The 12822-nt window shown below is 40.2% G+C and overlaps 1 protein-coding gene across 2 annotated transcripts; it reads right to left on the reverse strand.

The window, feature by feature from the left end:
* Positions 1–8176: 8176 nt before the first annotated feature.
* On the reverse strand, positions 8177–10259 carry LOC139560440 (zona pellucida sperm-binding protein 3-like). 2 transcript variants are annotated; one of them, XM_071377217.1, is made up of 10 exons: positions 10140–10259; positions 9833–9999; positions 9647–9750; positions 9411–9499; positions 9156–9333; positions 8951–9056; positions 8789–8874; positions 8582–8673; positions 8382–8460; positions 8177–8281 (listed from the first exon to the last, which is right to left on the reverse strand). In XM_071377217.1, exons 1-10 carry the CDS (start codon positions 10207–10209, stop codon positions 8206–8208), a joined length of 1047 nt encoding a protein of 348 aa, XP_071233318.1. In that variant the 5' UTR covers positions 10210–10259; the 3' UTR covers positions 8177–8205. The 2 variants fall into 2 exon arrangements, with proteins under 2 accessions (XP_071233318.1, XP_071233319.1); XM_071377218.1 differs by having other exon boundaries at positions 8378–8460.
* Positions 10260–12822: the final 2563 nt, after the last annotated feature.

Here is a 12822-nt window from a genome sequence, read left to right on the forward strand (position 1 = left end):
TATGTTGCAAATACCATCCACTCAAGAAAAAAATTGTCTCGAGGTTGAATCTAGTTAATGATCCCTGCACTAGCCGATGTTTTCATGATGGAAACACTTGAGTAAATGAGGGATACAAAATGTATTGAAAGCAGGTGCTTCCACACAGGTGTGGAAAAAGGGCAAAAAGATCATCAAGGACATCAACCACCCGAGCCACTGCCTGTTCACCCCGCTATCATCCAGAAGGCGAGGTCAGTACAGGTGCATCAAAGCTAGGACTGAGAGACTGAAAAAGGCCATCAGACTGTTAAATAGCCATCACTAACACATTAGAGGGTGCTGCCTATATACACAGACTTGAAATCATTGGCCACTTTAATAAATGGAACACTAGTCACTTTAATGATGTCACTTTAATAATGTTTACATATCTTGCATTACTCATCTGATATGTATATACTGTATTGTATTCCATTCTAAGTCTATACCGCTCTGACATTGCTCGTCCATATATTTATATATTCTTATATCATCATTCCGTTGCTTAGATTTGTGTGTATTTGATATATGTTGTGAAATTGTTACTTGTTAGATATTACTGTACTGTCGGAGCTAGAAATACAAGCATTTCGCTACACCCATAATAACATCTGCTAAACACGTGTATGTGACCAATACAATTTGATTTGAGTTAATTATGCTTAGGGTCATGTATAAAAATGCTGGGCAGGCCATTATTTTGGCTCCCATGGCTATGCTCCCATAGGATGAAGATGCCCCCATTCACAGGACACGAGTGGTAACTGAATGGTTTGATGAGCATGAAAACGATGTAAACCATAAGCAATGGCCATCTTAGTCACGAGCTCTCAACCCAATTGAACATTTACGGGAGTTTCCGGAGTGGCGCATGAGACTGCGTTTTCCGACACCATCAATAAACATAAAATAATGGAATTTTTAGGATAGGTTCTGTTTGGCTTAGCACCGAATTTACGACCAACCTTAACTTGGCGATACTATCTCCGTTCTCGATACAGCCAAACATGTATCTTCTAAAATGTCAGTGTCCAGTTGCAGGTGGTTTGTTTGAATTTTGAAAATGCTCCAGTATTAAAATACTGTAAATGATTGTTTTGCTCCATGAAGTAATCCAACAATGTGTATGCCGCCATTCAAATCTTCTGTCATTGATCGAGACAGGCGAGAGTCATCATGACATGAGGCACTTTGGGGTGGACTCACCTGTCTTTATTAATAAGAGAAGATTTGAAAAAGACAAGATGGGGGCGTACACATTGTCTGATTACTTCATGGAGCAATGAAAAAATATATATTTTCATAACAGGAATCTTCTAAAATGTCTGTGTCCAATTCCAGGTGGTTCATGAACCACCTGAAATTGGACACGGACATTTTAGAAGATGCATGTTTGGCCAAATCGAGAACGGAGATATTATCGCTTAGTTAATGTTGGTCAAAAATTCTCTGTGCTACGCCAAACAGTACCTGTCCTGTAACGACTAATGGAGCATCAATCTGCTAGCTAGATTTGAACCAGTTGTGGGCAGCATCTCCTCTTCTAGGGTATCTGAGTCACACTCACCATTAAGGATTGCAATGTGGAAAACCAATCCTCCATGAGCCTCGGCACTACCAGATGCAGGGATAGGTAGCAGGGGCATCCACCCCTCTGGTCTACAAACAAGGGGGAATGTTTGGATTAATTATTTGAGTTGAAAAGGTGACAAAAGGTAAACTGGATTAACACTGCACCCCATAGATAGTTACCTTTTGTAAACACACAATTGGGTGATTCAATAGCAGCAAGTTTAGGCCTTAAGTCAGGTCTGTTAGTCAGGTTGGTTGAATATATATATGTTTATTTCCAGTCATCTGGGGAATAGGAGGAACAGTCTTTGAGGGATCCAAGATAGCATACATTGGGTCAATATACAGTGCCCATGACTTTTTCCACATGTTGTTAGGTTACAGCCTTTTTCTAAAATTGAGTAAATAGTTTTTTCCCCTCATCAATTTACACACAATACCCTATAATGACAAAGCAAAAACAGGTTTAAAGAAATTTTTGAAAATGTACAGAAATGTACATAAGTATTCAGACCATCGAGTCTTCTTGGGTATGACGGTACAAGCTTGGCACACCTGTATTTGGGGAGTTTCTCCCATTCTTCTCTGCAGATCTTCTCAAGCTCTGTCAGGTTGGATGGGGAGCGTTGCTGCACAGCTATTTTCAGGTCACTCCAGAGATGTTTGATCGGGTTCAAGTCCGGGCTCTGGCTGGGCCACTCAAGGACATTCAGAGACTTGTCACGAAGCCACTCCTGCGTTATCTTGGATGTGTGATTAGGGTCGTTGTCCTGTTGGAAAAGAACCCCCAAAATAATTGTTCATATTTCATACACAACGTTGAAGATGGAAACTTCGTACATGTAGTGTGTATACTTTTCAAGTTACAGTATTTCCTTTATATTTCCTTTTTTTTGTAAGGATGCTGGCTTTGTTGTTGTTCTGTGGGTTCATGCCTGTGCTAGACTAGTTATTCTCTGGCTTAACGTTACTACTTAGCTATGTTGACCGTGGTGGTTGGCTGGCTAGGCTAGCTAACAGGCTAAAATAAAAAAAATTAGCTAGCTGGCTTGCTGGCTAGGATAACTGCATATACCGGTAACATTATTTGATAACTGGTTAGATTGCATATTTCCAAAACTTTAGTTTACATTAATGTAGCTGTAAGCTATCAACTGGCTGACTCACGCAGTGCTAACATAACATTATCAGGCTGGTAGGGCTAACTTTAGCAGGCTAGTTGGCTAGCAACCCTGCAAGGTGATTTGTAATAATAAATTCATTGAGTATTTACTTGTATGTTGGCTGAAAATGTAATTGAAACAAGTAGTCATGAGGGCAAATGATTTGGTTTAATTTGAAGTTATTTCTGTTGGAGTTTATATTATAGGGAATAAGCTGGCTTGCCGGGTACTCCATATTACGTCACACCCCTCAAATGTTTTTTCCGGCATGACATCGGCATTCTTTGGAATTCTGATCAGTTTGATATAATAACTAAAAAAATAGAAAAGTGAGGTTTAACTTTGCATTGGGACTTTTGATTCTAATGAAAATCCATATGTTACATGTGGTTAAGTTTATTAAATATATTTTTTAATCATCACTGTATGTCTAATAAATCAATGTGTGTGTTTATTTCATGAAATTAACTCAAAATACATTTGTAATCATTTATTTCCCTGAGCCTCCTTTTGTCATTGAAATGCTCAGTCTGATCGTGTGGGCGTGTTGATAATTTTTTAAATGTATTTACATAGGATCATCTAGACTCTAGCGAGCCTACCCCATTTGCCCTTTAAAGTAGAAGGATACATATGCAAATAAAAATTACTGGTTATTGGTCAGAATAATCGGATCAGATTGTGGGCCAAAAACTCTATCCCATCTGAAGAGGCTGAAATTCCAGGCACTTTTTTCCCAAAAAGAGCTCACACTGAAAGGCCATTACCATCATTCTCACAATTTCAGAGTGTTATTTCGATCTCATAGTATGGAAATATATCTTCTTTCTTTTATCTTACAGGAAAATCACGTTTTTGACTGCGCTGCCCCTGTAAGATAAAGCACATCTCAATAGGTGGTCCAGGTCAGACATGACATAGCACAAGTGACAGGGTGGGCCTTTCCTCTTTTGTTCTCCTCAAGGGGGAGGCTGATGACATCACATTTGACCATCAGACCAACTCCTTGAATGCCTACTCCTTGAAGTTTGCAGTTGTTTTTAAAAAACAGTATTTTGCTCAAATCATTTGTGTGTGTGTGTACTTTACTGTATTTATACCAGCGTTGGGCTCAATTAGAATTAGGCAGTAAATTCAGGAAATAATCTAAAATTATAATTAAATAATAAAAAAAGGGCATTTATTTTCAATGACTGAAAAGTATAAGCTATTTATTTCAAAACAGGGCCGGCTCCAGGCATAAGCGACATAATTGGTCACTTAGGACCCCATAAAAACCCCATGAATGGAACTCAGTCGGGGTCTCAATTTACTGTTGTGAGATCAAGAAGCTAAACAGCATTATTACACAGGTGCACCTTGTGCTGGGTACAAAAGGACACTAAAATGTGCAGTTTTGTCAGACAACACAATGTCGCAGATGTCTCAAGTGGAGGGAGCTTGCAATTGACATGCTGACAGCAGGAATGTCCACCAGCTGTTGGCAGATACTTGAATTTCTTTACCATAAGCCACCTCCAACGTAGATTTTATTTTTTTAGTAGGACAGCCAATCGGTCTCACAACTGCAGACCATGTGTATGGCGTTGTGTGGGTGAGCAGTTTGCTGATGTCAACATTGTGAACAGTTCCCCATGGTGGTGTAAGCTACGGACAATGATCAGAATTGCATTTTACCGATTGGCAATTTGAATGCACAAAAATACAGTGAAGAGAGGCAAGTTTATTTTTAAAGGTAACTAACCAACAGATGCATATCTGTATTCCCAGTCATGTGAAATTCATAGATGAAGGCCTAATTAATTTATTTCAATTGACTGATTCCCTCATAAGAAACTAACTCAATAAAACCTTTGAAATTGTTGCGTTTAGGTTGTTGTTCAGTGGTACAGTTTGGTAATTTTTTTACGGTTAGAAATTATACCATTTGAACATGGCAATGTGTGAAAATAATGGTTGTGGAAGATCCTTTCCCTCCCCTGATCCCAACCCCTCCTAGCTGTCACTGGACTGTTGAATTATTTCTGTGACATCTTTAAAAAATGTTTGGCATGAAAATGTGGCCAAAATGTATTTTTTTATGAGATCAAGTAATCTGGTGTGTACCACTCACTGAAGCTACCACGCTCGTGCAGAGAGCTCAGGCTGGAGATTGATGTGGCAGAACCAGGCGGAGTCTGGGAGCAGGCAGGATTGAGACCATAAGCAAATGCATTACTGGAGGAAAGCGTTAGTCAGCTGCAGAAGGATGTCAAGACAGAGGACAGGGACATGAAACCTGCTTCAGCAAAGAAGGAATGGAAATTCACTGTAAGGGTGAGTAGAGTTTCTGTCTCTGACCCTCCCCTGGGATTCAGCATAGCCTGGGTGTGTCAAACAGTTATTGACGGGTGAAAACATCTCTGAATTGAATAAATTGAGACCATATAGTACATTGTTTGACAGACTGTTTTGTTAGTACGCATACAGATGTAGGATCTTCATTTTTGGCAGTTTGCTACAGCATGAAAATAATCATGCAATAACAGGACATGGATTATATGGATTATGATGACTCAAATCTGAAATCTGAAAGTGGAAATGACAAACGTCAGAAGCCTTTTCAAACCTCAATTACACTAGAAGTTTTACATTTCCTGCATTGAAGAAATCCTGCAACAGGGTGATCAAATTAAGATCCTACATCTGTACATGCCTGTCTGCAACCATATATCTTCTATCTAATAGGATGTGAGCGAGGGGTGGCTGTAAGAGTAAGGATAGATACAGAACGTTGCACACCATTGCTCATCATCTGAGGTTTAAAATGGATTTCCCCATGGGGATTCATTTAAATTGTATTGTCATGTTAAGTTCTCTAAGATGCATCTAACCAAAACCCATCAGTGTTCGCCATTACCTGGGGAGATGACAGCCACTGGTAGACATACTTTTGACACTGCTTGGGGAAACAGATCCCAGTTGTCAGTAAACACTTTGAACTCATGAGATAATAAGGACAGCATATTGAAAAGCAATATGTGATAAATAGTAGAGACCCCCCCCAAAAAAGTGTAATATACAGTCAGAAGTTAACATGCACTTAGGTTGGAGTCATTCAAAATAATTTTTCAACCACTCCACACATTTCTTGTTACCAACTATAGTTTTGGCAAGTCGGTTAGGACATCTACTTTGTGCGTGACACAAGTAATTTTTCCAACAATTGTTTACAGGGAGATTATTTCACTTATTATACACTGTATCACAATTCCAGTGGGTCAGAAGTATACATACAATAAGTTGACTGTGCCTTTAAACAGCTTGGGAAATTCCCGAAAATTATGTAACGGCTTTAAAAGCTTCCGATTGGCGAATTGACATAATTTGAGTCAATTGGAGGTATTTCAAGGCCTACCTTCAAATTCAGTGCCTTTTTGCTTGACATCATAGGAAAATCAAAAGAAATCAGCAATGATCTCAGAAAAACAATTGTAGACCTCCACAAGTCTGGTTCATCCTTGAGAGCAATTTCTAAACACCTGAAGGTATCACGTTCATCTGTACAAACAATGGTACGCAAGTATAAACACCATGGGACCACACAGCTGTCATACTGCTCAGGAAGGAGGCATTCTTTCTCCTAGAGATTAACGTACTTTTGTGCGAAGTGCAAATCAATCGCAGAACAGCAAGGACATTGTGAAGATGCTGGAGGAAACAGTTACAAAGTATCTATATCCACAGTAAAACGAGTCCTATATCGACATAACCTGAAAGGCCGCTCAGCAAGGGAGAAGCCACTGCTCCAAAACCGCCATAAAAAAGCCAGACTACAGTTTGCAACTGCACATGAGGACAATGATCGTACCTTTTGGAGCAATGTCCTCTGGTCTGATGAAACAAAAAAAATAACTGTTGACATGACCATCGTTATGTTTGGAGGAAAAAGGGGGAGTCTTGCAAGCCGAAGAACACCATCCCAACCGTGAAGCACGGGGGTGGCAGCATCATGTTGTGGGGGTGCTTGGCTGCAGGAGGGACTTGTGCACTTCAAAATCGATGGCATCATGAGGGAAGAGGAAAATGTGGATATATTGAAGCAACATCAATCAAGAAGTTAAAGCTTGGTGGAAAATGGGTCTTCCAAATGAACAATGATCCCAATATTTTTAAGTTGTGGCAGAATTGCTTAAGAACAAAGGCAATGTATTGTAGTGGCCATCAAAGCCCTGAACTCAATAGAACATTTGTAGGCACAACTGAAAAAGCATGTGCGAGCAAGGAGGCCTACAAACCTGACTAAGTTACACCAGCTCTGTCAGGAGGAATGGGCCAAAATTATCCCAACATAGGAAGCTTGTGGAAGGCTACCCGAAACATTTGACCCAAGTTAAATTTAAAGGCAATGCTACCAAATACTGTGTTCTTTAAACTTCTGACCCACTGGGAATGTGATGAAATTATTCTCTATTGACATTTCACATTCTTACAATAAAGTGGTGATCCTAACACATGGAATTTTTACTAGGATTAAGTGTAAGGAATTGTGAAAAACTGAGTTTAAATGTATTTGGCTAAGGTGCATGTAAACTTCCAACAATATCTACTTCATAGAATCTGAAAGGGAAGGGGTGGCATTTGGGTAACTTGTCACGAATCCCTTTGATTTGCACCGAGTTGGGTGAATTTGACTTCAGATTTTTACACTTCACTTTCGGAAATAATCTCCACGGCACAAACTGGTTCCTCTTGGTCAATTCAAAAGGGCCGATTGAGGACCTTTAACTGAAGAATGTTTTGTCTTCTATGATTGCGTACAGGGATTGTCTACAGTAAGACACCTTGGTAAAGAAAGGTTATATAAAAACTGAAAGACGTGGGGATGAACTGGAGAGCCATGTCAGTGATTGTACCTATAAGCTGAGTGTTGTGGCTCAGGCTTCTTGTTGCAGCCAAGTACAACTAAAAACTCTAGTGAACTCCGCACTTAAGAAAGTTGCCTTCCCTGCTGGGACAATTGTAGGTCTCTCCAGATAATTTATTGCCACTTCAACTGCTTTGTCATGCTTTCACAACTGCAGGCATCGTCAGGGCACTAGTTGAAGTCTATTTCAGAAATACTAGCACCCATCTAGAGTGGCTCAGTCGTGAAACATAATGGCCGAGGCATAATACCAGGACTACTCTGCCAATGCAGCGGTGCTACGACTGGAGGTATAGGAGTGTACTTTAGCCTCGTCAGGTTAGAACAGGAACACAATTTTAACAGTGGGTTTCTGCTCTGTAAGCATAGTTGAATTGTCCAAGCTCTATCATGTTATAATTTAAGTGCATAATTTACTGTCACTGCACAATTTTAACCACTGACCTGCTCGCAAAACCAAGTTGAACTTCCACCCAGTATAGCTTTAGATGCTTAATGAGAGACTAAACCAAAGTAAGTATTAAAGAATTATTTCAAATTAAGTCACACTACAGAGTCAGGCATGCATGGTAGATGGCTGCCCACCTCCCAGGAGTCACAGCTGGCCTCCGGTTCAGACCTGAAACAAATACAAGAAATTACTTACAGGTCAAAGAAATAATGCATATCCAACAAGAAACTTTCAAATGTGCATTGGGGAGGGATAAAAGCAAACCCACGCAATCTTCTCAGGCCGGTAATTGTCAGTGACTACAAGTGGTCCAATAAGACCAGCATTTTTAGTTATTCCATGTTGCCCTGAAAAGATGAAGTTGTAACATTTAACCTGATTGCTGGACACAGAAATTAAGGCATCCCAATCTATTGCCCTGGGACAATAAGTAAACATTTTAGTGGGGTGCACAAAGAATAGTAGTACCTGATGCAATTCCACGCATCTTCCGGGACTCACAGCTGGAGTCACAGCAGCCACAGAGGGTACTATGGTAGGGGTCATCAATGAGCACCCAACTGGAGGGGGAAAACAAGCACATGAAACCAGAGTAGTAATCAGTTACTACTTTAACTTGCTAAAAGTACCTCTAAAATATTTAAATTTGTAACGTGTACGCATTATTCTTTTTACCCATGCCCTTTCACATAGTGGCAGGCCTTCTTGCTTGTGTCAAGGCCACTGGGGTCCCAAGCCAAAAGATTGCAGTGAATATACACCTGAGAAGAGATTAAGGACATTACTGCACATTTAAGAGGTGTCAAAAATGTCAATCATGTAGATTAGTACACTCACTTCCTTGCCAACGGCAAACTTGAAGGCTTGCAGAGACAAACGGATTTCAGAGGCTTTCTGTCTTGGTTCAAACTTTGAATTTGAAGTCTTGCTAGCGACAAGACATCTGAGGAGAACAAAACATGACAATCACTAATGATTTTTTGCACAAATCCAGACTCACCTGGAGCAAAAGCACCCTGCTGTATAGCCCAGTGGTACATACCCCTTGGTGATGATGGGGTGCACCGGGCCCTCAGACTGCAGCTCTGGTGTTGTGGTTGCCACACACTCCTCCAACAGTAGCAGCAAGGGCTGATGGACCATCTGCTCCACTGCTGCAGAGATGTAGATGAAGGAGCCCAGGGGATATTCCCTAGACAGATGTGGTCCAGAGAAGTCATCTGTAGGATACATATCATGTGGTTAAGCTTACATCTACAGGATTCAAGTTGTATACTTCAGGCAGTGTCAAACCTACCCTTCATAAGTTCCATGTGGAAGACTAGATCTCCTTGACCATATGTATGAAACACTGGATCAAATATGCGAGGCGCCCAGTCTGCAGGCCTACACAGACCCAGGAAATAGGTTAAACATTTAGCCAAGAGTCAGTTGTTCATGGTTAAAATTGTTCTAGTCCAGCATTAGGACACTTGAGGCAACATCAATAAAATAGAAAATTTATTCTAGAGTACGCAAACAGCCACAAATCACCTTTCATAGGCACAAACCACTGGATGAGAGAAAGACCTCAGTTGAGCTTTGGGACCAGACATATAGGTCAGCTCATTCATGTACATCAATGTGTCCCCAGTCACCTGTAGTGAGGTAGAAGGGATAGGGGTTAAACACCACTGCTGACGGCCAAATATACATAATATCACTTATGCTAAAACCTACCAGTCTCCTGAAGTTACAGTCACTGAGTTCCACTTGAAACATGGCCTCCCCAGCAGAGATACTGCTTGGATAACAGCCTCCCAGCCGGAGGAGTGAGGTGTCCATCTGTGACTGGGCCGCCCCCCATCTCAGGGTGACTGAGTCACGGCCACAGTCCACCTTCAGATCTGCCAGGAGGAAAATAAGAGGCTGTCTATTTATAGTCTCAAATATAAAACGCAACTTCTGCTACATTGCCATTCGTTTTTTGAATGTCAATGCCCACTTCCAAAACAGAATGCACAAAGAAAATAATATAACACATTACCATCCTGTGCCACAATGGTCGCAACAGCCATGCCTAGGAGGACCGCACTGTGCCAAAAGTAAGCCTTCATGACTAAATAGTATTCATTGAATGACAATGTTCAGTTGAAGATACTTATTTATACCTGCCAGCAAGCACTCAAGTTAATCACTGTCATCAGTGTGTTTGCTGTTAACAACCTCCAGCTGCAGGCGATCAATCACTGATTTGGAAGTCATTATGAACTTATCCAATTCTCCTAACTTATTTATTATCAGATAGGCTGCATTGACACAGGCAATCCAATTCAGATCTTATTTTTCACTTGTTTGTTTTTTGACCAATAAGATCAGCAATGAAAAATAGCTATTGTGAAAAGATCTAATGTGATTGGTCAAAAGACCAATTACTGGGAAAAAAATATCAGAATTGGGCTGCCTGTGTAAAGCAGCCATAGTTCCTAAAGCAAAAGGATCAGCTGGTTTTCATTGCAACGATATCGTTGAACAGTAACATCAAGCACATGTAATCTTGTGCAGATTTAATATTGTGCAAATAAAACTGAGATAGTGGTTTCTATCGGTAAAGAAAATGGTTAAAAACTAAAACCTTTTATTATGGTGGAGTGCTTTCACTCAGTCATGTCAGATCAGTGATTAGCTCATGGAAAGAAGCAAACAATAATGCATTTTCAAAGTATTTGTACAGGGACAGAAAGATTAGCCTCGTAGAACCAACTTCTCTGGTTATTAACAGCCTATGTGGCATTGATATGAGTCAGAAACATTCATAATCGTGTCAAAATGGACTACAAAGTGTACATAGGATCAATTTGGTCATAAAGTCAGTCTCGTCCAAAACAAGATTTGGAAGTGAGTACGTCACAATGGGTTGGGTATGGATTACTTGCATGCCCACTTTTGCCAATGATGTCCAGTTGCCCAGAAACAATAAGGTGTGGTCCGCCACCCAGCTGCCATGTGTTGTGGACATGTTGTCAAGTCTGCAACGTACGGTGAGGTATTGCTGCCACTCAGATTTTTTTCATTTATACTATTATTACGAGATAAGATCACGTTATTACAAAATAATTAAATATCTCGTTATAACGAAATAAGCCATTAGCTCATTATTACGAGAAAGATGACATTACTATGAAATAATCTGGTTGCACGTTATGAGAACTATTCTATGCCTTTATTATGCTGAAATGTTAGCAAAGGCTACTGGGCAGGCTTGGCTTCCTCTCATGCACAGGTTGACATTATGAGTTGGTCAACTTTTATTTTCTCCTCGGTTTTAGGCATTGGGAGATATTAGTGTCACTGTTCAACTATTGTCTTTCTCTCTCTTTGAGTCAACTACTCAACACATTTTATGCACTGCAGTGCTAGCTAGCTGTAGCTTATGCTTTCAGTAGTATAATCATTCTCTGATCTTTTGATTGGGTGGACAAATCAAATCAAATCAAATGTTATTTGTCACACACATGGTTAGCAAATGTTAATGCGAGTGTGGCGAAATGCTTGTGCTTCTAGTTCCGACAATGCAGTAATAACCAACGAGTAGTCTAACCTAACAATTTCACAGCAACTACCTTATAAACACAAGTGTAAAGGGATAAAGAATATGTACATAAAGATATATGAATGAGTGATGGTACAGAACGGCATAGGCAAGATGCAGTAGATGGTATCGAGTACAGTATATACATATGAGATGAGTAATGTAGGGTATGTAAACATATAAAAGTGGCATTGTTTAAAGTGGCTAGTGATACATGTATTACATCAAGATGGCAAGATGCAGTAGATGGTATAGAGTACAGTATATACATATGCGATATGAGATGAGTAATGTAGGGTATGTAAACATTATATGAAGTGGCATTGTTTAAAGTGGCTAGTGATACATTTTTTTCATACATTTTTACATTGTTAAAGTGGCTGGAGTTGAGTCAGTATGTTGGCAGCAGCCACTCAATGTTAGCAGTGGCTGTTTAACAGTGATGGCCTTGAGATAGAAGCTGTTTTTCAGTCTCTTGGTCCCTGCTTTGATGCACCTGTACTGACCTCGCCTTCTGGATGATAGCGGGGTGAACAGGCAGTGGCTCGGGTGGTTGATGTCCTTGATGATCTTTTTGCCCTTTTTCCACACCTGTGTGGAAGCACCTGCTTTCAATACATTTTGTATCCCTCATTTACTCAAGTGTTTCCAACATCGGCTAGTGCAGGGATCATTAACTAGATTCAGCCTCGAGACAATTTTTTTCTTGAGTGGATGGTATTTGCAACATATTGCAGTTATACTGCACTCTAACTGCAGTTGTACTGCAGTAACATAATTACAAATCATTTGCAAACTGCAAATTGACAGCAAGAAGCCCATACGGATAAAATATTTAACTAAAACAGAACTCATGAATGGTTTGATGAGCATGAAAATGACGTGACTCTTAGTCACGAGCTCTCAACCCAATTGAACACTTACGGGAGTTTCCGGAGTGGCGCATGAGACTGCGTTTTCCGACACCATCAATAAACATAAAATAATGGAATTTCTAGGATAGGTTCTGTTTGGCTTAGCACCGAATTTACGACCAACCTTAACTTGGCGATACTATCTCCGTTCTCGATACAGCCAAACATGTATCTTCTAAAATATCAGTGTCCAGTTGCAGGTGGTTTGTTTGAATTTTGAAAAT

This window comes from Salvelinus alpinus, chromosome 30 (assembly GCF_045679555.1).
Source record: "Salvelinus alpinus chromosome 30, SLU_Salpinus.1, whole genome shotgun sequence".
Classification (NCBI taxonomy): domain Eukaryota; kingdom Metazoa; phylum Chordata; class Actinopteri; order Salmoniformes; family Salmonidae; genus Salvelinus; species Salvelinus alpinus.

What these genes read in the sequence shown, in the direction of transcription:
- LOC139560440 (XM_071377217.1), bottom strand. Translation starts at nt 10,209, where the DNA reads ATGAAGGCTTACTTTTGGCACAGTGCGGTCCTCCTAGGCATGGCTGTT. An exon ending in CACCCCATCATCACCAAGGG is followed by an intron (nt 9,057 to 9,155) that starts GTATGTACCACT and finishes TGTTCTCCTCAG; the next exon opens with ATGTCTTGTCGCTAGCAAGA. An exon ending in AGTTTGCCGTTGGCAAGGAA is followed by an intron (nt 8,875 to 8,950) that starts GTGAGTGTACTA and finishes ATCTCTTCTCAG; the next exon opens with GTGTATATTCACTGCAATCT.